This window comes from Scyliorhinus torazame, chromosome 12 (genome assembly GCF_047496885.1).
Source record: "Scyliorhinus torazame isolate Kashiwa2021f chromosome 12, sScyTor2.1, whole genome shotgun sequence".
Taxonomy (NCBI): Eukaryota; Metazoa; Chordata; class Chondrichthyes; order Carcharhiniformes; family Scyliorhinidae; genus Scyliorhinus; species Scyliorhinus torazame.
In genome coordinates, this window is record NC_092718.1 from 132156883 (window position 1) to 132183444 (window position 26562).

The following is a 26562-nucleotide window of genomic DNA, read 5'->3' on the forward strand; positions in this document are numbered from 1 at the left end:
TCGGACTTGACAAATCCATTATTAACCCTCTCCCGGAACAGACAGATCCATCATTATCCCTCTCCCAGAAATAGAGAAACCATCATTACCCCTCTCCCGGAACAGACAAATCCGTCATTACCCCTCTCCCGTGAATAGACAAATCCATCATTACCCCTATGACGGAACAGACAAATCCATCATTATCCTTCACCCGGACATAGGCAAATCCATCATTACCCCTCTCCCGGGATTAGACAAATCCATCATTACCCCTCCCCTGCAATAGACAAATCCATCATTACCCCTCCCCTGCAATAGACAAATCCATCATTACCCCTCTCCCGGGATTAGACAAATCCATCATTACCCCTCCCCTACAATAGACAAATCCATCATTACCCCTCTCCCGGGAATAGACAAATCCATCATTACCCCGCCACCGGGAATGGACAAATCCATCATCACCCCTATGCCTGACCCGACAAATCCATCATTATCCTTCACCCGGACATAGACAAACCCATCATTACCACTCTCCCGGAACAGACAAATCCATCATTACCCCTCTCCCAGGAATAGACAAATCCATCATTACCCCTCCACCGGGAATGGACAAATCCATCATTACCCCTATGCCGGAACAGACATATCCATCATTATCATTCACCCGGACATAGACAAATCCATCATTACCCCTCTCCCGGAACAGACAAATCCATCATTACCCCTCTCCCAGGAATAGTCAAATCCGTCATTACCCGACTCCTGAGAATAGACAAATCCGTCAATACCCCTCTCCCAGGAATAGACACATCCACCATTGCCCCTCTCCCGGAACAGACAAATCCGTCATTACCCCTCTCCCAGGAATAGCCAAATCCATCATTACCCCTCCACCGGGAATGGACACGTCCATCATTACCCCTATGCCGGAACAGACAAATCCATCATTATCCTTCACCCGGGCATAGACAAATCCGTCATTACCCCTCTCCCAGGAATAGCCAAATCCATCATTACCCCTCCACCGGGAATGGACAAATCCATCATTACCCCTATGCCGGAACAGACAAATCCACCATTGCCCCCCTCCCGGAACAGACAAATCCACCATTGATCCTCTCCCGGAACAGACAAATCCGTCATTAACCCTTGACCGGAATAATGATATCCATCCTTATCGCCCTCCCGGAATAGACAAATCCAGCCACATCCCTCTCCGGAGGATAGAGTAATCCATCATTACCCCTCTCCCGGGAATAGACTAATCCATCATTATCCCTCGCCCGAGAATAGAAAAATCCATCCCTAGCCCTCTGCTGGGAATAAACAAATCCATCCTTATCCCTCTTCCAGGAATAGACAAATCCATCATTACCCCTCCCCTGCAATAGACAAATCCATCATTAGCCCTCTCCCGGGAATAGACAAATCCATCATTACCCCTCCCCTGCAATAGACAAATCTATCATTACCACTGTCCCAGGAATAGACAAATCCATCATTACCCCGCCACCGGGAATGGACAAATCCATCATTACCCCTATGCCTGAACAGACAAATCCATCATTATCCTTCACCCGGACATAGACAAATCCATCATTACCACTCTCCCGGAACAGACAAATCCATCATTACACCTCTCCCAGGAATAGACAAATCCATCATTACCCCCTCCACCGGGATGGACAAATCCATCAATACCCCTATGCCGGAACAGACAAATCCATCATTATCCCTCTCCTAGGAATGGAGAAACCATCATTACCCCTCTCCATGAACAGACAAATCCGTCATTACCCCTCTCCCGGGAATAGACAATTCTGTCATTAACCCTCGACCGGAATAATGAAATCCATCCTTATCGCTCTCCCGGATTAGACAAATCCAGCCTTATCCCTCTCCGGAGGCTAGAGAAATCCATCATTACGCCTCTCCCAGGAATAGAGAAATCCATCATTACCCCTCCACCGGGAATGGACAAATCCATCATTACCCCTCTCCCAGGAATAGGCAAATCCATCATTAACCCTACTCCTGAGAATAGACAAATCCGTCATTACCCCTCTCCCAGGAATAGACACATCCACCATTGCCCCTCTCCCGGAACAGACAAATCCGTCATTACCCCTCTCCCGGGAATAGGCAAATCCATCATTAACCCTACTCCTGAGAATAGACAAATCCGTCATTACCCCTCTCCCAGGAATAGACACATCCACCATTGCCCCTCTCCCGGAACAGACAAATCCGTCATTACCCCTCTCCCGGAAATAGACAAATCCATCCTTACCTCTCTCCTAGGATAGACAAATCCATCATTACCCCTCTCCCAGGAATAGACAAACCGATCATTACCCCTCCACCGGGAATAGACAAATCCATCATTACCCCTCCCCTGCAATAGACAAATCCATCATTACCACTCTCCCAGGAATAGACAAATCCATCATTACCCCGCCACCGGGAATGGACAAATCCATCATTACCCCTATATGCCTGAACAGACAAATCCATCATTATCCTTCACCCGGACATAGACAAACCCATCATTACCACTCTCCCGGAACAGACAAATCCATCATTACCCCACTCCCAGGAATAGACAAATCAATCATTACCCCTCCACCGGGAATGGACAAATCCATCATGACCCCTATGCCGGAACAGACAAATCCATCATTATCCTTCACCCGGACATAGACAAATCCATCATTACCCGTCTCCCAGGAATAGTCAAATCCGTCATTACCCGACTCCTGAGAATAGACAAATCCGTCATTACCCCTCTCCCAGGAATAGACAAATCCATCATTATCCTTCACCCGGGCATAGACAAATCCGTCATTACCCCTCTCCCAGGAATAGCCAAATCAATCATCACCCCTCCACCGGGAATGGACAAATCCATCATTACCCCTATGCCGGAACAGATAAATCCATCATTATCCTTCACCCGGGAATAGACAAATCCACCATTGCCCCCCTCCCGGAACAGACAAATCCGTCATTAACCCTTGACCGGAATAATGATATCCATCCTTATCGCTCTCCCGGAATAGACAAATCCAGCCACATCCCTCTCCGGAGGATAGAGTAATCCATCATTACCCCTCTCCCGGGAATAGACTAATCCATCATTATCCCTCGCCCGAGAATAGAAAAATCCATCCCTAGCCCTATGCCTGAACTGACAAATCCATCATTATCCTTCACCCGGACATGGACAAATCCATCATTACCACTCTCCCGGAACAGGCAAATCCATCATAATCCTTCACCCAGGCATAGACAAATCCATCATTACCACTCTCCCAGAACAGACAAATCCATCATTCCCCCTCTCCCAGGAATAGTCAAATCCGTCATTGCCCTACACCTGAGAATAGACAAATCCATCATTACCCCTCTCCCGGGAATAGTCAAATCCAGCCTTATCCCTCTCTGGAGAATAGAGAAATCCATCATTACCCCTATCCCGGAAATAGACAAATCCATCCTTATCTCTCTCCCAGGATAGACAAATCCATCATTACCCCTCCACCGGGAATGGACAAATCCATCATTACCCCTATGCTGGAACAGACAAATCCATCATTATCCTTACCCGGACATAGACAAATCCATCATTACCCCTCTCCCAGGAATAGTCAAATCCGTCATTAGCCTACTCCTGAGAATAGACAAATCCGTCATTACCACTCTCCCGGGAATAGACAAATCCACCATTGCCCCCCTCCCGGAACAGACAAATCCGTCATTACCACTCTCCCGGAACAGACAAATCCGTCATTAACCCTCGACCGGAATAATGATATCCATCCTTATCGCTGTCCTGGACGAGACAAATCCAGCCTTATCCCTCTCCGGAGGATAGAGAAATCCATCATTACCCCTCCTCCGGGAATGGACAAATCCATCATTACCCCATGCCGGAAGAGACAAATCCATCATTATCCTTCACCCGGACATAGACAAATCCATCATTACCCCTCTCCCAGGAATAGACAAATCCATTATTATCCCTCTCCCAGGAATAGACAAATCCATCATTACCCCTCTCCCAGGAATAGACAAATCCATCATTACCCCTCCTCCGGGAATGGACAAATCCATCATTACCCCCATGCCGGAAGAGACAAATCCATCATTATCCTTCACCCGGACATAGACAAATCCATCATTACCCCTCTCCCGGGATTAGACAAATCCATCATTACCCCTCTCCCGGGAATAGACAAATCCATCATGACCCCTCCCCTGCAATAGACAAATCCATCATTAACCCTCCACCGGGAATAGACAAATCCATCATTACCCCTATGCTGGAACAGACAAATCCATCATTATCCCTCTCCCAGGAATAGACAAATCCATCATTACCCCTCCACCGGGAATGGACAAATCCATCATTACCCCTGTGCCGGAACAGACAAATCCATCATTACCCCTCCACCGGGAATGGACAAATCCATCATTACCCCTATGCCGGAACAGACAAATCCATCATTATCCTTCACCCGGACATAGACAAATCCATCATTACCCCTCTCCCGGAACAGACAAATCCATCATTACCCCTCTCCCAGGAATAGTCAAATCCGTCATTACCCGACTCCTGAGAATAGACAAATCCGTCATTTCCCCTCTCCCAGGAATAGACACATCCACCATTGCCCCTCTCCCGGAACAGACAAATCCGTCATTACCCCTCTCCCAGGAATAGCCAAATACATCATTACCCCTCCACCGGGAATGGACAAATCCATCATTACCCCTATTCCGGAACAGACAAATCCATCATTATCCTTCACCCGGGCATAGACAAATCCGTCATTACCCCTCTCCCAGGAATAGCCAAATCCATCATTACCCCTCCACCGGGAATGGACAAATCCATCATTACCCCTTATCCGGAACAGACAAATCCATCATTATCCTTCACCCGGGAATAGACAAATCCACCATTGCCCCCCTCCCGGAACATACAAATCCACCATTGATCCTCTCCCGGAACAGACAAATCCGTCATTAACCCTCGACCGGAATAATGATATCCATCCTTATCGCTCTCCCGGAATAGACAAATCCAGCCACATCCCTCTCCGGAGGATAGAGTAATCCATCATTACCCCTCTCCCGGGAATAGACTAATCCATCATTATCCCTCGCCCGAGAATAGAAAAATCCATCCCTAGCCCTCTGCTGGCAATAAACAAATCCATCCTTATCCCTCTTCCAGGAATAGACAAATCCATCATTACCCCTCCCCTGCAATAGACAAATCCATCATTACCCCTCCCCTGCAATAGACAAATCCATCATTACCCCTCTCCCGGGATTAGACAAATCCATCATTACCCCTCCCCTGCAATAGACAAATCCATCATTACCCCTCTCCCGGGAATAGACAAATCCATCATTACCACTCTCCCAGGAATAGACAAATCCATCATTACCCCGCCACCGGGAATGGACAAATCCATCATTACCGCTATGCCTGAACAGACAAATCCATCATTATCCTTCACCCGGACATGGACAAATCCATCATAACCACTCTCCCGGAACAGGCAAATCCATCATTACCCTTCACCCAGGCATAGACAAATCCATCATTACCCCTCCTCTGCAATAGACAAATCCATCATTAGCCCTCCCCTGCAATAGACAAATCCATCATTACCCCTCTCCCAGGATTAGACAAATCCATCATTACCCCTCCCCTGCAATAGACAAATCCATCATTACCCCTCTCCCGGGAATAGACAAATCCACCATTGCCCCCCTCCCGGAACAGACAAATCCATCATTATCCTTCACCCGGACATAGACAAATCCATCATTACCCCTCTCCCAGGAATAGTCAAATCCGTCATTACCCTACTTCTGAGAATAGACAAATCCGTCATTACCACTCTCCCGGGAATAGACAAATCCACCATTGCCCCCCTCCCGGAACAGACAAATCCGTCATTACCACTCACCCGGAACAGACTAATCCGTCATTAACCCTCGACCGGAATAATGATATCCATCCTTATCGCTGTCCTGGAATAGACAAATCCAGCCTTATCCCTCTCCGGAGGATAGAGAAATCCATCATTACCCCTCTCCCGGGAATAGACAAATCCATCCTTATCCCTCTCCCAGGATAGACAAATCCATCATTACCCCTCTCCCAGGAATAGACAAATCCATCATTATCCCTCTCCCAGGAATAGACAAATCCATCATTACCCCACTCCCAGGAATAGACAAATCCCTCATTACCCCTCCTCCGGGAATGGACAAATCCATCATTACCCCTATGCCGGAACAGACAAATCCATCATTATCCTTCACCCGGACATAGACAAATCCATCATTACCCCTCTCCCGGGATTAGACAAATCCATCATTACCCCTCCCCTGCAATAGACAAATCCATCATTACCCCTCTCCCGGGAATAGACAAATCCATCATTACCCCTCCCCTGCAATAGACAAATCCATCATTAACCCTCGATCTGAATAATGAAATCCATGCTTATCGCTCTCCCGGAATAGACAATTCCTGCCTTATCCCTCCCGGAGGATAGAGAAATTCATCATAACCCCTCTCCCGGAAAAAGACAAATCCATCCTTATCTCTCTCCTAGGATAGACAAATCCATCATTACCCCTCTCCCAGGAATAGACAAACCGATCATTACCCCTCCACCGGGAATGGACAAATCCATCATTACCCCTATGCTGGAATAGACAAATCCATCATTATCCCTCTCCCGGGAATAGACAAATCCATCATTACCCCTCCCCTGCAATAGACAAATCCATCATTACCACTCTCCCAGGAATAGACAAATCCATCATTACCCCGGCACCGGGAATGGACAAATGCATCATTACCCCTATGCCTGAACAGACAAATCCATCATTATCCTTCACCCGGACATAGACAAACCCATCATTACCACTCTCCCGGAACAGACAAATCCATCATTACCCCTCTCCCAGGAATAGACAAATCCATCATTACCCCTCCACCGGGAATGGACAAATCCATCATTACCCCTATGCCGGAACAGACAAATCCATCATTATCCTTCACCCGGACATAGTCAAATCCGTCATTACCCGACTCCTGAGAATAGACAAATCCGTCATTACCCCTCTCCCAGGAATAGACACATCCACCATTGCCCCTCTCCCGGAACAGACAAATCCGTCATTCCCCCTCTCCCAGGAATAGCCAAATCCATCATTACCCCTCCACCGGGAATGGACAAATCCATCATTACCCCAATGCCGGAACAGACAAATCCATCATTACACCTCTCCCAGGAATAGCCAAATCCATCATTACCCCTCCACCGGGAATGGAAAAATCCATCATTACCCCTATTCCGGAACAGACAAATCCATCATTATCCTTCACCCGGGAATAGATAAATCCACCATTGATCCTCTCCCGGAACAGACAAATCCGTCATTAACCCTCGACCGGAATAATGATATCCATTCTTATCGTTCTCCCGGAATAGACAAATCCAGCCACATCCCTCTTCGGAGGATAGAGTAATCCATCATTACCCCTCTCCCGGGAATAGACTAATCCATCATTATCCCTCGCCCGAGAATAGAAAAATCCATCCCTAGCCCTCTGCTGGCAATAAACAAATCCATCCTTATCCCTCTTCCAGGAATAGACAAATCCATCATTACCCCTCCCCTGCAAGAGACAAATCCATCATTACCCCTCCCCTGCAATAGACAAATCCATCATTACCCCTCTCCCGGGATTAGACAAATCCATCATTACCCCTCCCCTGCAATAGACAAATCCATCATTACCCCTCTCCCGGGAATAGACAAATCCATCATTACCCCTCCCCTGCAATAGACAAATCCATCATTACCACTCTCCCAGGAATAGACAAATCCATCATTACCCCGCCACCGGGAATGGACAAATCCATCATTACCCCTATGCCTGAACAGACAAATCCATCATTATCCTTCACCCGGACATGGACAAATCCATCATAACCACTCTCCCGGAACAGGCAAATCCATCATTATCCTTCACCCAGGCATAGACAAATCCATCATTACCCCTCCTCTGCAATAGACAAATCCATCATTACCCCTCCCCTGCAATAGACAAATCCATCATTACCCCTCCCCTGCAATAGACAAATCCATCATTACCCCTCCACCGGGAATGGACAAATCCATCATTACCCCTCTCCCACGATAGACAAATCCATCATTACCCCTCTCCCAGGAATAGACAAATCCATCATTATCCCTCTCCCAGGAATAGACAAATCCGTCATTACCCCTCTCCCAGGAATAGCCAAATCCATCATTACCCCTCCACCGGGAATGGACAAATCCATCATTACCCCTATTCCGGAACAGACAAATCCATCATTATCCTTCACCCGGGAATAGATAAATCCACCATTGCCCCCCTCCCGGAACAGACAAATCCACCATTGATCCTCTCCCGGAAAAGACAAATCCGTCATTAACACTCGACCGGAATAATGATATCCATCCTTATCGCTCCCCCGGAATAGACAAATCCAACCACATCCCTCTCCGGAGGATAGAGTAATCCATCATTACCCCTCTCCCGGGAATAGACTAATCCATCATTATCCCTCGCCCGAGAATAGAAAAATCCATCCCTAGCCCTCTGCTGGGAATAAACAAATCCATCCTTATCCCTCTTCCAGGAATAGACAAATCCATCATTACCCCTCCCCTGCAATAGACAAATCCATCATTACCCCTCTCCCGGGAATAGACAAATCCATCATTACCCCTCCCCTGCAATAGACAAATCCATCATTACCACTCTCCCAGGAATAGACAAATCCATCATTACCCCGCCACCGGGAATGGACAAATCCATCATTACCCCTATGCCTTCACCCGGACATGGACAAATCCATCATAACCACTCTCCCGGAACAGGCAAATCCATCATTATCCTTCACCCAGGCATAGACAAATCCATCATTACCCCTCTCCCGGAACAGACAAATCCATCATTACCCCTCTCCCAGGAATAGTCAAATCCGTCATTACCCTACTCCTGAGAATAGACAAATCCGTCATTACCACTCTCCCGGGAATAGACAAATCCACCATTGCCCCCCTCCCGGAACAGACAAATTCATCATTACCACTCTCCCGGAACAGACAAATCCATCATTATCTTTCACCCGGACATAGACAAATCCATCATTACCCCTCTCCCAGGAATAGTCAAATCCGCCATTTCCACACTCCTGAGAATAGACAAATACGTCATTACCCCTCTCCCGGGAATAGACAAATCCAGTCTTATCCCTCTCCGGAGGATAGAGAAATCCATCATTACCCCTCTCCCGGAAATAGACAAATCCATCCTTATCTCTCTCCCAGGATAGACAAATCCATCATTACCCCCCTCCCGGAACAAACAAATCCATCATTACCACTCTCCCGGAACAGACAAATCCATCATTATCCTTCACCCGGACATAGACAAATCCATCATTACCCCTCTCCCAGGAATAGTCAAATCCGTCATTAGCCTACTCCTGAGAATAGACAAATCCGTCATTACCACTCTCCCGGGAATAGACAAATCCACCATTGCCCCCCTCCCGGAACAGACAAATCCGTCATTACCACTCTCCCGGAACAGACAAATCCGTCATTAACCCTCGACCGGAATAATGATATCCATCCTTATCGCTGTCGTCGAATAGACAAATCCAGCCTCATCCCTCTCCGGAGGATTGAGAAATCCATCATTACCCCTCTCCCGGGAATAGACAAATCCATCCTTATCCCTCTCCCACGATAGACAAATCCATCATTACCCCTCTCCCAGGAATAGACAAATCCATCATTATCCCTCTCCCAGGAATAGACAAATCCATCATTACCCCTCTCCCAGGAATAGACAAATCCATCATTACCCCTCCTCCGGGAATGGACAAATCCATCATTACCCCTATGACGGAACAGACAAATCCATCATTATCCTTCACCCGGACATGGACAAATCCATCATTACCCCTCTCCCGGGATTAGACAAATACATCATTACCCCTCCCCTGCAATAGACAAATCCATCATTACCCCTCCCCTGCAATAGACAAATCCATCATTACCCCTCTCCCGGGATTAGACAAATCCATCATTACCCCTCCCCTGCAATAGACAAATCCATCATTACCCCTCCCCCGGGAATAGACAAATCCATCATTATCCCTCCCCTGCAATAGACAAATCCATCATTACCACTCTCCCAGGAATAGACAAATCCATCACTACCCCGCCACCGGGAATGGACAAATCCATCATTACCCCTATGCCTGAACAGACAAATCCATCATTATCCTTCACCCGGACATGGACAAATCCATCATTACCCCTCTCCCGGGATTAGACAAATACATCATTACCCCTCCCCTGCAATAGACAAATCCATCATTACCCCTCCCCTGCAATAGACAAATCCATCATTACCCCTCTCCCGGGATTAGACAAATCCATCATTACCCCTCCCCTGCAATAGACAAATCCATCATTACCCCTCTCCCGGGAATAGACAAATCCATCACTACCCCGCCACCGGGAATGGACAAATACATCATTACCCCTATGCCTGAACAGACAAATCCATCATTACCCCTCTCCCAGGAATAGTCAAATCCGCCATTTCCACACTCCTGAGAATAGACAAATCCGTCATTACCCCTCTCCCGGGAATAGACAAATCCATCCATATCTCTCTCCCAGGATAGACAAATCCATCATTACCCCTCTCCCAGGAATAGACAAACCGATCATTACCCCTCCACCGGGAATGGACAAATCCAGCATTACCCCTATGCTGGAACAGACAAATCCATCATTATCCTTACCCGGACATAGACAAATCCATCATTACCCCTCTCCCAGGAATAGACAAATCCATCATTACCCCTATGCCTGAACATACAAATCCATCATTATCCTTCACCCGGACATGGACAAATCCATCATAACCACTCTCCCGGAACAGGCAAATCCATCATTATCCTTCACCCAGGCATAGACAAATCCATCATTACCCCTCTCCCGGAACAGACAAATCCATCATTACCCCTCTCCCAGGAATAGTCAAATCCGTCATTACCCTACTCCTGAGAATTAGACAAATCCGTCATTACCACTCTCCCGGGAATAGACAAATCCACCATTGCCCCCCTCCCGGAACAGACAAATTCATCATTACCACTCTCCCGGAACAGACAAATCCATCATTATCTTTCACCCGGACATAGACAAATCCATCATTACCCCTCTCCCAGGAATAGTCAAATCCGCCATTTCCACACTCCTGAGAATAGACAAATACGTCATTACCCCTCTCCCGGGAATAGACAAATCCAGTCTTATCCCTCTCCGGAGGATAGAGAAATCCATCATTACCCCTCTCCCGGAAATAGACAAATCCATCCTTATCTCTCTCCCAGGATAGACAAATCCATCATTACCCCCCTCCCGGAACAAACAAATCCATCATTACCACTCTCCCGGAACAGACAAATCCATCATTATCCTTCACCCGGACATAGACAAATCCATCATTACCCCTCTCCCAGGAATAGTCAAATCCGTCATTAGCCTACTCCTGAGAATAGACAAATCCGTCATTACCACTCTCCCGGAAATTGACAAATCCACCATTGCCCCCCTCCCGGAACAGACAAATCCGTCATTACCACTCTCCCGGAACAGACAAATCCGTCATTAACCCTCGACCGGAATAATGATATCCATCCTTATTGCTGTCGTCGAATAGACAAATCCAGCCTTATCCCTCTCCGGAGGATTGAGAAATCCATCATTACCCCTCTCCCGGGAATAGACAAATCCATCCTTATCCCTCTCCCACGATAGACAAATCCATCTTTACCCCTCTCCCAGGAATAGACAAATCCATCATTATCCCTCTCCCAGGAATAGACAAATCCATCATTACCCCTCTCCCAGGAATAGACAAATCCATCATTACCCCTCCTCCGGGAATGGACAAATCCATCATTACCCCTATGACGGAACAGACAAATCCATCATTATCCTTCACCCGGACATGGACAAATCCATCATTACCCCTCTCCCGGGATTAGACAAATACATCATTACCCCTCCCCTGCAATAGACAAATCCATCATTACCCCTCTCCCGGGATTAGACAAATCCATCATTACCCCTCCCCTGCAATAGACAAATCCATCATTACCCCTCTCCCGGGAATAGACAAATCCATCATTATCCCTCCCCTGCAATAGACAAATCCATCATTACCACTCTCCCAGGAATAGACAAATCCATCACTACCCCGCCACCGGGAATGGACAAATCCATCATTACCCCTATGCCTGAACAGACAAATCCATCATTATCCTTCACCCGGACATGGACAAATCCATCATTACCCCTCTCCCGGGATTAGACAAATACATCATTACCCCTCCCCTGCAATAGACAAATCCATCATTACCCCTCCCCTGCAATAGACAAATCCATCATTACCCCTCTCCCGGGATTAGACAAATCCATCATTACCCCTCCCCTGCAACAGACAAATCCATCATTACCCCTCTCCCGGGAATAGACAAATCCATCACTACCCCGCCACCGGGAATGGACAAATCCATCATTACCCCTATGCCTGAACAGACAAATCCATCATTACCCCTCTCCCAGGAATAGTCAAATCCGCCATTTCCACACTCCTGAGAATAGACAAATCCGTCATTACCCCTCTCCCGGGAATAGACAAATCCATCCATATCTCTCTCCCAGGATAGACAAATCCATCATTACCCCTCTCCCAGGAATAGACAAACCGATCATTACCCCTCCACCGGGAATGGACAAATCCAGCATTACCCCTATGCTGGAACAGACAAATCCATCATTATCCTTACCCGGACATAGACAAATCCATCATTACCCCTCTCCCAGGAATAGACAAATCCATCATTACCCCTCCTCCGGGAATGGACAAATCCATCATTACCCCTATGACGGAACAGACAAATCCATCATTATCCTTCACCCGGAAATGGACAAATCCATCATTACCCCTCTCCCGGGATTAGACAAATACATCATTACCCCTCCCCTGCAATAGACAAATCCATCATTACCCCTCCCCTGCAATAGACAAATCCATCATTAACCCTCGATCTGAATAATGAAATCCATGCTTATCGCTCTCCCGGAATAGACAATTCCTGCCTTATCCCTCCCAGAGGATAGAGAAATCCATCATAACCCCTCTCTCGGAAAAAGACAAATCCATCCTTATCTCTCTCCTAGGATAGACAAATCCATCATTACCCCTCTCCCAGGAATAGACAAACCGATCATTACCCCTCCACCGGGAATGGACAAATCCATCATTACCCCTATGCTGGAACAGACAAATCCATCATTATCCCTCTCCCGGGAATAGACAAATCCATCATTACCCCTCCCCTGCAATAGACAAATCCATCATTACCACTCTCCCAGGAATAGACAAATCCATCATTACCCCGGCACCGGGAATGGACAAATCCATCATTACCCCTATGCCTGAACAGACAAATCCATCATTATCCTTCACCCGGACATAGACAAACCCATCATTACCACTCTCCCGCAAACAGAGAAATCCATCATTACCCCTCTCCCAGGAATAGACAAATCCATCATTACCCCTCCACCGGGAATGGACAAATCCATCATTACCCCTATGCCGGAACAGACAAATCCATCATTACCCCTCCACCGGGAATGGACAAATCCATCATTACCCCTATGCCGGAACAGACAAATCCATCATTATCCTTCACCCGAGCATAGACAAATCCGTCATTACCCCTCTCCCAGGAATAGCCAAATCCATCATTACCCCTCCACCGGGAATGGACAAATCCATCATTACCCCTATTCCGGAACAGACAAATCCATCATTATCCTTCACCCGGGAATAGATAAATCCACCATTGCCCCCCTCCCGGAACAGACAAATCCACCATTGATCCTCTCCCGGAACAGACTAATCCGTCATTAACACTCGACCGGAATAATGATATCCATCCTTATCGCTCTCCCGGAAAAGACAAATCCAGCCACATCCCTCTCCGGAGGATAGAGTAATCCATCATTACCCCTCTCCCGGGAATAGACTAATCCATCATTATCCCTCGCCCGAGAATAGAAAAATCCATCCCTAGCCCTCTGCTGGGAATAAACAAATCCATCCTTATCCCTCTTCCAGGAATAGACAAATCCATCATTACCCCTCCCCTGCAATAGACAAATCCATCATTACCCCTCTCCCGGGAATAGACAAATCCATCATTACCCCTCCCCTGCAATAGACAAATCCATCATTACCACTCTCCCAGGAATAGACAAATCCATCATTACCCCGCCACCGGGAATGGACAAATCCATCATTACCCCTATGCCTGAACAGACAAATCCATCATTATCCTTCACCCGGACATGGACAAATCCATCATAACCACTCTCCCGGAACAGGCAAATCCATCATTATCCTTCACCCAGGCATAGACAAATCCATCATTACCCCTCTCCCGGAACAGACAAATCCATCATTACCCCTCTCCCAGGAATAGTCAAATCCGTCATTACCCTACTCCTGAGAATAGACAAATCCGTCATTACCACTCTCCCGGGAATAGACAAATCCACCATTGCCCCCCTCCCGGAACAGACAAATTCATCATTACCACTCTCCCGGAACAGACAAATCCATCATTATCTTTCACCCGGACATAAACAAATCCATCATTACCCTGCTCCCAGGAATAGTCAAATCCGCCATTTCCACACTCCTGAGAATAGACAAATACGTCATTACCCCTCTCCCGGGAATAGACAAATCCAGTCTTCTCCCTCTCCGGAGGATAGAGAAATCCATCATTACCCCTCTCCCGGAAATAGACAAATCCATCCTTATCTCTCTCCCAGGATAGACAAAACCATCATTACCCCTCTCCCAGGAATAGACAAATCCGTCATTACCCCTCTCCCAGGAATAGACAAATCCACCATTGCCCCCCTCCCGGAACAAACAAATCCATCATTACCACTCTCCCGGAACAGACAAATCCATCATTATCCTTCACCCGGACATAGACAAATCCATCATTACCCCTCTCCCAGGAATAGTCAAATCCGTCATTACCCTACTCCTGAGAATAGACAAATCCGTCATTACCACTCTCCCGGGAATAGACAAATCCACCATTGCCCCCCTCCCGGAACAGACAAATCCGTCATTACCACTCTCCCGGAACAGACAAATCCGTCATTAACCCTCGACCGGAATAATGATATCCATCCTTATCGCTGTCGTGGAATAGACAAATCCAGCCTTATCCCTCTCCGGAGGATAGAGAAATCCATCATTACCCCTCTCCCGGGAATAGACAAATCCATCCTTATCCCTCTCCCACGATAGACAAATCCATCATTACCCCTCTCCCAGGAATAGACAAATCCATCATTATCCCTCTCCCAGGAATAGACAAATCCATCATTACCCCTCTCCCAGGAATAGACAAATCCATCATTACCCCTCCTCCGGGAATGGACAAATCCATCATTACCCCTATGACGGAACAGACAAATCCATCATTATCCTTCACCCGGACATGGACAAATCCATCATTACCCCTCTCCCGGGATTAGACAAATACATCATTACCCCTCCCCTGCAATAGACAAATCCATCATTACCCCTCCCCTGCAATAGACAAATCCATCATTACCCCTCTCCCGGGATTAGACAAATCCATCATTACCCCTCCCCTGCAATAGACAAATCCATCATTACCCCTCTCCCGGGAATAGACAAATCCATCATTATCCCTCCCCTGCAATAGACAAATCCATCATTACCACTCTCCCAGGAATAGACAAATCCATCACTACCCCGCCACCGGGAATGGACAAATCCATCATTACCCCTATGCCTGAACAGACAAATCCATCATTATCCTTCACCCGGACATGGAGAAATCCATCATTACCACTCTCCCGGAACAGGCAAATCCATCATTATCCTTCACCCAGGCATAGACAAATCCATCATTACCCGTCTCCCGGAACAGACAAATCCATCATTACCCCTCTCCCAGGAATAGTCAAATCCGCCATTTCCACACTCCTGAGAATAGACAAATCCGCCATTACCCCTCTCCCGGGAATAGACAAATCCATCCATATCTCTCTCCCAGGATAGACAAATCCATCATTACCCCTCTCCCAGGAATAGACAAACCGATCATTACCCCTCCACCGGGAATGGACAAATCCAGCATTACCCCTATGCTGGAACAGACAAATCCATCATTATCCTTACCCGGACATAGACAAATCCATCATTACCCCTCTCCCGGAACGGACAAATCCATCATTACCCCTCTCCCGGAACAGACAAATCCATCATTACCCCTCTCCCAGGAATAGTCAAATCCGTCATTACCCTACTCCTGAGAATAGACAAATCCGTCATTACCTCTCTCCCAGGAATAGACAAATCCGTCATTACCCCTCTCCCGGGAATAGACAAATCCACCATTGCCCCCCTCCCGGAACAGACAAATCCATTATTACCACTCTCCCGGAACAGACAAATCCATCATTATCCTTCACCCGGACATAGACAAATCCATCATTACCCCTCTCCCAGGAATAGTCAAATCCGTCATTACCTTACTCCTGAGAATAGACAAATCCGTCATTACCACTCTCCCGGGAATAGACAAATCCACCATTGCCCCCCTCCCGGAACAGACAAATCCGTCATTACCACTCTCCCGGAACAGACAAATCCGTCATTAACCCTCGACCCGAATAATGATATCCATCCTAATCGCTGTCCTGGAATAGACAAATCCAGCTTTATCCCTCTCCGGAGGATAGAGAAATCCATCATTACCCCTCTCCCGGGAATAGACAAATCCATCTTTATCCCTCTCCCAGGATAGACAAATCCATCATTACCCCTCTCCCGGAACAGACAAATCCATCATTACCCCTCTCCCAGGAATAGTCAAATCCGTCATTACCCTACTCCTGAGAATAGACAAATCCGTCATTACCACTCTCCCGGGAATAGACAAATCCACCATTGCCCCCCTCCCGGAACAGACAAATTCATCATTACCACTCTCCCGGAACAGACAAATCCATCATTATCTTTCACCCGGACATAAACAAATCCATCATTACCCTGCTCCCAGGAATAGTCAAATCCGCCATTTCCACACTCCTGAGAATAGACAAATACGTCATTACCCCTCTCCCGGGAATAGACAAATCCAGTCTTCTCCCTCTCCGGAGGATAGAGAAATCCATCATTACCCCTCTCCCGGAAATAGACAAATCCATCCTTATCTCTCTCCCAGGATAGACAAAACCATCATTACCCCTCTCCCAGGAATAGACAAATCCGTCATTACCCCTCTCCCAGGAATAGACAAATCCACCATTGCCCCCCTCCCGGAACAAACAAATCCATCATTACCACTCTCCCGGAACAGACAAATCCATCATTATCCTTCACCCGGACATAGACAAATCCATCATTACCCCTCTCCCAGGAATAGTCAAATCCGTCATTACCCTACTCCTGAGAATAGACAAATCCGTCATTACCACTCTCCCGGGAATAGACAAATCCACCATTGCCCCCCTCCCGGAACAGACAAATCCGTCATTACCACTCTCCCGGAACAGACAAATCCGTCATTAACCCTCGACCGGAATAATGATATCCATCCTTATCGCTGTCGTGGAATAGACAAATCCAGCCTTATCCCTCTCCGGAGGATAGAGAAATCCATCATTACCCCTCTCCCGGGAATAGACAAATCCATCCTTATCCCTCTCCCACGATAGACAAATCCATCATTACCCCTCTCCCAGGAATAGACAAATCCATCATTATCCCTCTCCCAGGAATAGACAAATCCATCATTACCCCTCTCCCAGGAATAGACAAATCCATCATTACCCCTCCTCCGGGAATGGACAAATCCATCATTACCCCTATGACGGAACAGACAAATCCATCATTATCCTTCACCCGGACATGGACAAATCCATCATTACCCCTCTCCCGGGATTAGACAAATACATCATTACCCCTCCCCTGCAATAGACAAATCCATCATTACCCCTCCCCTGCAATAGACAAATCCATCATTACCCCTCTCCCGGGATTAGACAAATCCATCATTACCCCTCCCCTGCAATAGACAAATCCATCATTACCCCTCTCCCGGGAATAGACAAATCCATCATTATCCCTCCCCTGCAATAGACAAATCCATCATTACCACTCTCCCAGGAATAGACAAATCCATCACTACCCCGCCACCGGGAATGGACAAATCCATCATTACCCCTATGCCTGAACAGACAAATCCATCATTATCCTTCACCCGGACATGGAGAAATCCATCATTACCACTCTCCCGGAACAGGCAAATCCATCATTATCCTTCACCCAGGCATAGACAAATCCATCATTACCCGTCTCCCGGAACAGACAAATCCATCATTACCCCTCTCCCAGGAATAGTCAAATCTGCCATTTCCACACTCCTGAGAATAGACAAATCCGCCATTACCCCTCTCCCGGGAATAGACAAATCCATCCATATCTCTCTCCCAGGATAGACAAATCCATCATTACCCCTCTCCCAGGAATAGACAAACCGATCATTACCCCTCCACCGGGAATGGACAAATCCAGCATTACCCCTATGCTGGAACAGACAAATCCATCATTATCCTTACCCGGACATAGACAAATCCATCATTACCCCTCTCCCGGAACGGACAAATCCATCATTACCCCTCTCCCGGAACAGACAAATCCATCATTACCCCTCTCCCAGGAATAGTCAAATCCGTCATTACCCTACTCCTGAGAATAGACAAATCCGTCATTACCTCTCTCCCAGGAATAGACAAATCCGTCATTACCCCTCTCCCGGGAATAGACAAATCCACCATTGCCCCCCTCCCGGAACAGACAAATCCATTATTACCACTCTCCCGGAACAGACAAATCCATCATTATCCTTCACCCGGACATAGACAAATCCATCATTACCCCTCTCCCAGGAATAGTCAAATCCGTCATTACCTTACTCCTGAGAATAGACAAATCCGTCATTACCACTCTCCCGGGAATAGACAAATCCACCATTGCCCCCCTCCCGGAACAGACAAATCCGTCATTACCACTCTCCCGGAACAGACAAATCCGTCATTAACCCTCGACCCGAATAATGATATCCATCCTAATCGCTGTCCTGGAATAGACAAATCCAGCTTTATCCCTCTCCGGAGGATAGAGAAATCCATCATTACCCCTCTCCCGGGAATAGACAAATCCATCTTTATCCCTCTCCCAGGATAGACAAATCCATCATTACCCCTTTCCCAGGAATAGACAAATCCATCATTATCCCTCTCCCAGGAATAGACAAATCCATCATTACCCCTCTCCCAGGAATAGACAAATCCATCATTACCCCTCCTCCCGGAATGGACAAATCCATCATTACCCCTATGCCGGAACAGACAAATCCATCATTACCCCTCTCCCGGGAATAGACAAATCCATCATTACCCCTCTCCCGGGAATAGACAAATCCATCATTACCCCTCTCCCAGGAATAGAGAAATCCATCATTACCCCTCTCCCAGGAATAAACAAATCCATCATTACCCCTCTCACGGGAATAGACAAAACCATCATTACCCCTCTCACGGGAATAGACAACTCCATCATGACCGCTCTCCCAGGAATAGACAACCCCATCATTATCCCTCTCCCAGTAATAGAGAAACCATCATTACCCCTCTCCCAGGAATAGGCAAATCCATCATTACCCCTCTCCCAGGAATAGACAAATCCATCATTACCCTTCACAACAGATCTCCCAGGAACGATCCAACTCTTCTCCCATCCCCTCCCCAGGAAAGATCTCACTCCACTCCCATCCCTTTCCTGGTAATGATCCAACCCTGCTCCCATCCCCTCCCCGGGGACGATCCGACTCTTTTCCCATTACCTCACCGGGAAAGATGTAACCCTTATCCCATACCCTCTCTAAGAATGATCCAATCCTTCTCCCATCACTACCACAGGAATGATCCAACTCTTCTCCTATTCTCACCATGGGAATGATCCAACCCTTCTCCAATCTTCGCCCTGGAAATGATCCAGCCCTTCTCCCATCCCCCTCCTGGGAATGATCCAACCCTTCTGTGATGCCGTCCTATGAAATGATCCAACCCTTCTCCCGTCCCCTTTGGGAATGAACCATCTCCCATGGAATGATCCCAGCCTATCTCCCTCCCTCTCCAGAAATGACCCAAGTCGACTCCATCCCCCAGGGAAGGATCACACTCTTTGAACTTTTCTCCAGGATTGATCCAAGCCTTTTCCCACCACCCCTTGATACTGATCCCATTTCGGCACACCACCCTTCCCAGGGAATGATCTGAGTCCTCTCTCTCCTCCATGGCTTGGTTCATTGATCAGTGTCAGTTGGATATTTGAGGAGTGAGTGGGGAGGAGTTTACCGAGGCCTCAGGCATGAGGTTGATGATGCGGGTCAGACTCTCCAGATTTGTACTGCTGGCGTTGCCCAGCATGCCGAGGGAATCTGGGTGATTGCTGCCCAGGAGGAGCAGGTTGATTTGTGCTTGAAGTTCGCTGCATGTCAGTCCATGGTCAAACCTAAAAATTGAAACAGAGGTTTGTCAACAGATCATGTCTTTTTCTTTGTGGGACAAGGATGTTGCCCATCCTTAATTGCCCCTTGAGAAGGTGGTGGTGATTCGCCTTCTTGAACTGCTGCAGTCCATGTGGATTTAGGTACACCCACAGTGCAGTTAGGGAGGGAGTTCCAGGATTCTAACCCAGCGACAGGGAAGGAACGGCCAATGTAATTCCAAGTCAGGATGGTGAGTGGCTTGGAGTGAACCTCCCGGTGGGGTTCCCAGATATTTGCTGCTCTTGTCCTTGTAGATGGTAGTGGTTGTGGGTTTGGAAGCTGCAGTCTAAGGAGCCTTTGTAAGTTGCTGCAATGCTTCTTGTAGATGGTACACATGGCTGCCACTGTGCGTCGGTGGTGGAGTTAGTGAATGTTTATGACAGTGGATGGAGTGCAAATCAAGCGGGGCTGCTTTGTCCTAGATGGTGTCGAGCTTGTTGAGTGCTGTTGGAGCTGCACTCATCCAGGCAAGTGGAGAGTATTTTGATTTTTTGTTATTTATTCATTCTTACAATTTGAGAATCACAGACCAGTCCAGCAGTGACTGTCCATCTCCAGCTCCCATGGAACCACTGGCAGTGGGCCATCTTCTTGCTTGACTGACCCAAGTTTACCACTGGGTCACCTCAAAGAGTCAGTCATGCTGGTGTCGGGAAGAGATTCAACAGAAAGATATTCCAATACAGACACAGATTGGTATCCCTTTGAGCAGAGAATGTTAAGGGGCATTCTAATTTAGGTATTTGAGATGATAAAAGGATTCAACAAGGCAACAAGAGAAAGCTCTCATAGAATCAGAGTTTTACAGCACAAAAAGAGGCCATTCGACTCATCGTATCTGGGCCGGCCATCAAGCACCTATCTACTCCAATCCCATTTTGCAGCACTTGGCCTGTAGCCTTGTATGCTCTGGGGTTTCAAGTGCTCACCTAAATGCCTCAACCGCCCTTTCAGGCAGTCAGTTCAAGATTCACACCACCCTTGGGTGAAAATGTTTTTCCTCAAATCCCTTCGAAATCCCCTTCCCCTCACCTCAAATCTATGCCCCCTGGTTATTGACCCCTCAACTAAGGGGAAAGGTCCCTTCCTATCCACACAATCTACGTCCCTCATAATTTTCCACACCTCAATCAGATCCTTCCCTCAGCCTTCTCTGCTCATAGGAAAACAACCCCGGCCTAACCAGCCTCTATTCATGGCTGAAACGCTTCAGCCCAGGCGACATCTGGTGAATCTCCTCTGCACCCTGTCCAGTGCAATTACATCCTTCCTATAGTGTGGCGACCAGAACTGTACACAGCATTCCAGCTGTGACCTAACCAGCGTTTTACACAGCTCCATCGAAACCTCCCTGACCTGATGGGGATTCCAGAACAACGGCTCAATAACCATAAAATTAGAGCGAGATAATTTGGGATCATATCGGCCAATGCTTCCTCACACAAGCAAGCAAAGCTAAGAGATTGTTATCATTTATTGAAAGGTGAATTGAATACGAGGTTATGCTTCAGTTGTACAGAGCATTGGTGAGGCCACATCTGGAGTATTTGGTACAGTATTGGTGTCCTTACTTGAGGAAGGATGGAAATGCATTGGAAGCAGTACAGGGAAGATTCACTGGACTAATACCTGGAATGGCTGGGTTGTCTTCTGAGGAAAGGTTGGACAGGCTGGGCTTGTATCCACTGTAATTTAGAAGAGCAATTGGTGACTTGATTGAAACATGGAATATCCTGAGGGCTTTTGGCAGGGTGGGTGTGGAGAGGATGTTTCATTTTGTTGGAGAATCTGGTCACTGGTGAAAAATCAGGAGTCCCCCATTTAAATCGGTGATGAGGAGAATTTTTTTTCTCCTCAGGGGATCGTGAGTCTTTGAACATCTTCAAGGCAGAGGAGGGTAGAATCTGAAGAGCAAAAATGTGGGGTTAAAATCAGAGCAGTCTTGACTTTAGCCTTCCAAAGGGATGAAGTGGAAGAAATGTCTCTGGATTTTGGGAAGGCAGTCTGACAGCCTTAGAGGCACTGGGTGGGAGTAGTCAGGAGGTGCCTGGGGCTGTCAATACACACATGAAAATTAATGCCACGGTTTTGGGCGATGTCATCAAAAAGTGAGGGAGTTGAGAGGTTGAATCTCGAGGGATAGTGAAGGGGGGGGGGGGGGGGTGGCGAGCGAGGGAAGAGAGAGAGAGTGCATTGGGAGAGGGGAGGAGAGTGCAGTGTGGGGGGGGGGGGAGGAGAGTGCAGTGTGGGGGGGGGGGGAGTAGAGTGCAGTGTGGGGGGGGGGAGGAGAGTGCAGTGTGGGGGGGAGGAGAGTGCAGTGTGGGGGGGGGAGGAGAGTGCAGTGTGGGGGGGGGGAGGAGAGTGGGGGGGGTAGGAGAGTTGGGAGGGGGGGAAAGGAAGGTGTTTTGGTAACGGACTGCGAGTGGGTCAACAAGCCACTGAGGAAGGTTCTCTGGCTATGATGAGGTAAGAATGGCACCAGGCGAGCTCTGGGCTGATCTAAGCCGGGCAGCAGTGGAGACGCCTGGCCAGGAAGGTGTGCTGTCAAACAAAGGAAAGGTTGCATGCGGCTCGAGAAGGACAAAGTGGGGACCCTTCAGCTTTTTGCACATGGGATGGCAAGTCTGACAGAATCGACACTGCGGCCAGGGCGGAAACCCGACTGGAGGGATTAACGGAGTTCGGAGGAAAGATGCGCATGGACTGGGAGCCAACAAACCACTCCAGGACTTTGGAGAAGGGAGGTTGGATATTAGATCATACTTGAGAAGAACAATGGTTTAATTTGGAGAGTGGGGGAAGTGAACACTTGGGACCTAAGCTCTCACCTGTACAAACAGCCGGTCTGCATCTGATGCTTGAAAAGTACAAGGCTCCGAACGGGTGGGGAACAGGATCCATCAACAGTGCTCCTCAGGATGGTCAGATCAGTGCTGTAAGCAGTCAAGGATCTTCATGTCTTTCCAAAATTCCAGAAGTCTCGTTCCTCCAAGGGAAGAGCCTCCACAGAACCCTGACGATACAGAGGAGCTGAGGTGGCGATGACTCAGCAGTTCACAGGTCAGCAACAGCGCAGTGGACTTTCTATCAACCCAGCACAGTGTCCAGTCAGGGTTACAGTGAGAACTGACCCAGCCCAGTGTCCAGTCAGGGATACAGTGAGAACTGACCCAGCCCAGTGTCCAGTCAGGGATACAGTGAGAACTGACCCAGGCCAGTGTCCAGTCAGGGATACAGTAGAACTGACCCAGCCCAGTGTACAGTCAGGGATAGTGAGAACTGACCCAGGCCAGTGTCCAGTCAGGAATACAGTGAGAACTGACCCAGCCCAGTGTCCAGTCAAGGATACGGTAGAACTGACCCAGCCCAGTGTCCAGTCAGGGATACAGCAGAACTGACCCAGGCCTGTGTCCAGTCTGGGATACAGTAGAACTGACCCAGCCCAGTGTCCAGTCAGGGATACAGTGAGAACTGACCCAGTCGAGTGTCCAGTCAAGGATACAGTAGAACTGACCCAGCCCAGTGTCCAGTCAGGGATACAGTAGAACTGATCCAGGCCTGTGTCCACTCTGGGATACAGTAGAACTGACCCAGCCCAGTGTCCAGTCAGGGATACAGTGAGAACTGACCCAGTCGAGTGTCCAGTCAGGGATACAGTAAAACTGACCCAGCCCAGTGTCCAGTCAGGGATACAGTGAAAACTGACCAAGCCCAGTGTCCAGTCAGGGATACAGTGAAAACTGACCCACGCCAGTATCCAGTCAGGGTTACAGTGAGAACTGACCCAGCCCAGTGTCCAGGCAGGGATACAGTGAGAACTGACCCAGCCCAGTGTCCAGTCAAGGTTACAGTGAGAACGGACCCAGCCCAGTGTCGTCAGGGATACAATGAGAACTGACCCATGCCAGTGTCCAGTCAGCGATACAGTGAGAACTGACCCAGTCGAGTGTCCAGTCAGGGATACAGTGAGAACTGACCCAACCCTGTGTCCAGTCAGGGATACAGTGAGATCTGACCCAGGCCAGTGTCCAGTCAGGGATACAGTGAGAACTGACCCAGCCCAGTGTCCAGTCAGCAATACAGTAGAACTGACCCAGTCGAGTGTCCAGTCAGGGATACAGTGAGAACTGACGCAGCCCAGTGTCCAGACAGCAGTGAGAACTGACCCCGCCCAGTGTCCTGTCTGGGATACAGTGAGAACTGACCCAGGCCAGTGTCCAGAAAGGGATACAGTGATATCTGACCCAGGCCAGTGTCCAGTCAGAGACACAGTGTGAACTGACCCAGGCCAGTGTCCAGTCTGGGATACAGTGAGAACTGAACCAGCCCAGTGTCCACTCAGGGATACAGTAGAACAGACCTAGCCTAGTGTCCAGTCAGGGTTACAGTGAGAACTGACCCAGGCCAGTGTCCAGTCAGGGACATAGTGAGAACTGACCCAGCCCAGAGTCCAGTCAGCGATACAGTAGAACTGACCCAGCCCAGTGTACAGTCTGGGAGACGGTGGGAACTGACCCAGCACAGTGTCCAGTCTGGGAGACAGTGAGAACTGACCAAGCCCAGTGTCAAAGACAGGGATACAGTGAGAACGAATCCAGGCCAGTGTCCAGTCTGGGATACGGTAGAACTGACCCAGCCTAGTTTCCAGTCAGGGTTACAGTGAGAACTGACCCAGCCCAGTGTCCAGTCAGGGATACAGTAGAGGGGACCCAGCCCAGTGTCCACTCAAGGATACGGTAGAACTGACCCAGCCTAGTTTCCAGTCAGGGTTACAGTGAGAACTGACCAAGGCCAGTGTCCAGTCAGGGATACAGTGAGAACTGACTCAGCCCAGTGTCCAGTCAAGGATACAGTGAGAACTGACCCAGGCCAGTGTCCACTCAAGGATACAGTAGAACTGACCCAGCCTAGTTTCCAGTTAGGGTTACAGTGCGAACTGACCCAGCCCAGTGTCCAATCAGGGATACAGTAGAGCTGACCAAGCCCAGTGTCCAGTCAGGGATACAGTGAGAACTGACCAAGCCCAGTGTCCAGTCAGCGATACAGTAGAGCTGACCAAGCCCAGTGTCCAGTCATGGATACAGTGAGATCTGACCCAGGCCACTGTCCAGTCAGGGATACAGTAGAACTGACCCAGCCTAGTGTTCCAGTCAGGGTTACAGTGAGAACTGACCCAGCCCAGTGTCCAGTCAGGGAGACAGTGAGAACTGACCCAGGCCACTGTCCAGTCAGGGATACAGTAGAACTGACCCAGCCTAGTGTCCAGTCAGGGTTACAGTGAGAACTGACCCAGCCCAGTGTCCAGTCAGGGATACAGTGAGAACTGACCCAGACCAGTGTCCAGACAGAGTTACAGTGAGAACTGACCCAGGCCAGTGTCCAGTCAGGGTTACAGTGAGAACTGACCCATGCCAGTGTCCAGTCTGGGAGACAATGAGAACTCACCCAGGCCAGTGTCCAGTCAGCGATACAGTGAGAACTGACCCAGCCCAGTGTCCAGTCAGGGATACAGTGAGAACTGACACAGCCCAGTGTCCAGTCAATGATACAGTGAGAACTGACCCAGCCCAATGTCCAGTCAGGGATACAGTGAGAACTAATCCAGGCCAGTGTCCAGTCTGGGATACAGTGAGAACTGACCCAGCCCAGTGTCCAGTCAGGGATACAGTAGAGCTGACCCAGCCCAGTGTCCACTCAAGGATACAGTAGAACTGACCCA

The 26562-nt window shown here is 48.3% G+C and overlaps 1 protein-coding gene across 2 annotated transcripts in view; it reads right to left on the minus strand.

Annotated features, from left to right (window-relative positions):
• The window catches only part of LOC140386607 (tectonic-3-like), an 894865-nt gene that overhangs the window by 154804 nt on the left and 713499 nt on the right, over nucleotides 1-26562 (minus strand). For both annotated transcript variants that reach the window (XM_072469084.1, XM_072469083.1), the window contains 2 exons: nucleotides 23672-23773; nucleotides 20650-20806 (listed from right to left, as the gene is read on the minus strand). In XM_072469084.1, the coding sequence (XP_072325185.1) occupies nucleotides 20650-20806; nucleotides 23672-23773 (259 nt within the window). The remainder of the gene's footprint in view (nucleotides 1-20649; nucleotides 20807-23671; nucleotides 23774-26562) is intronic.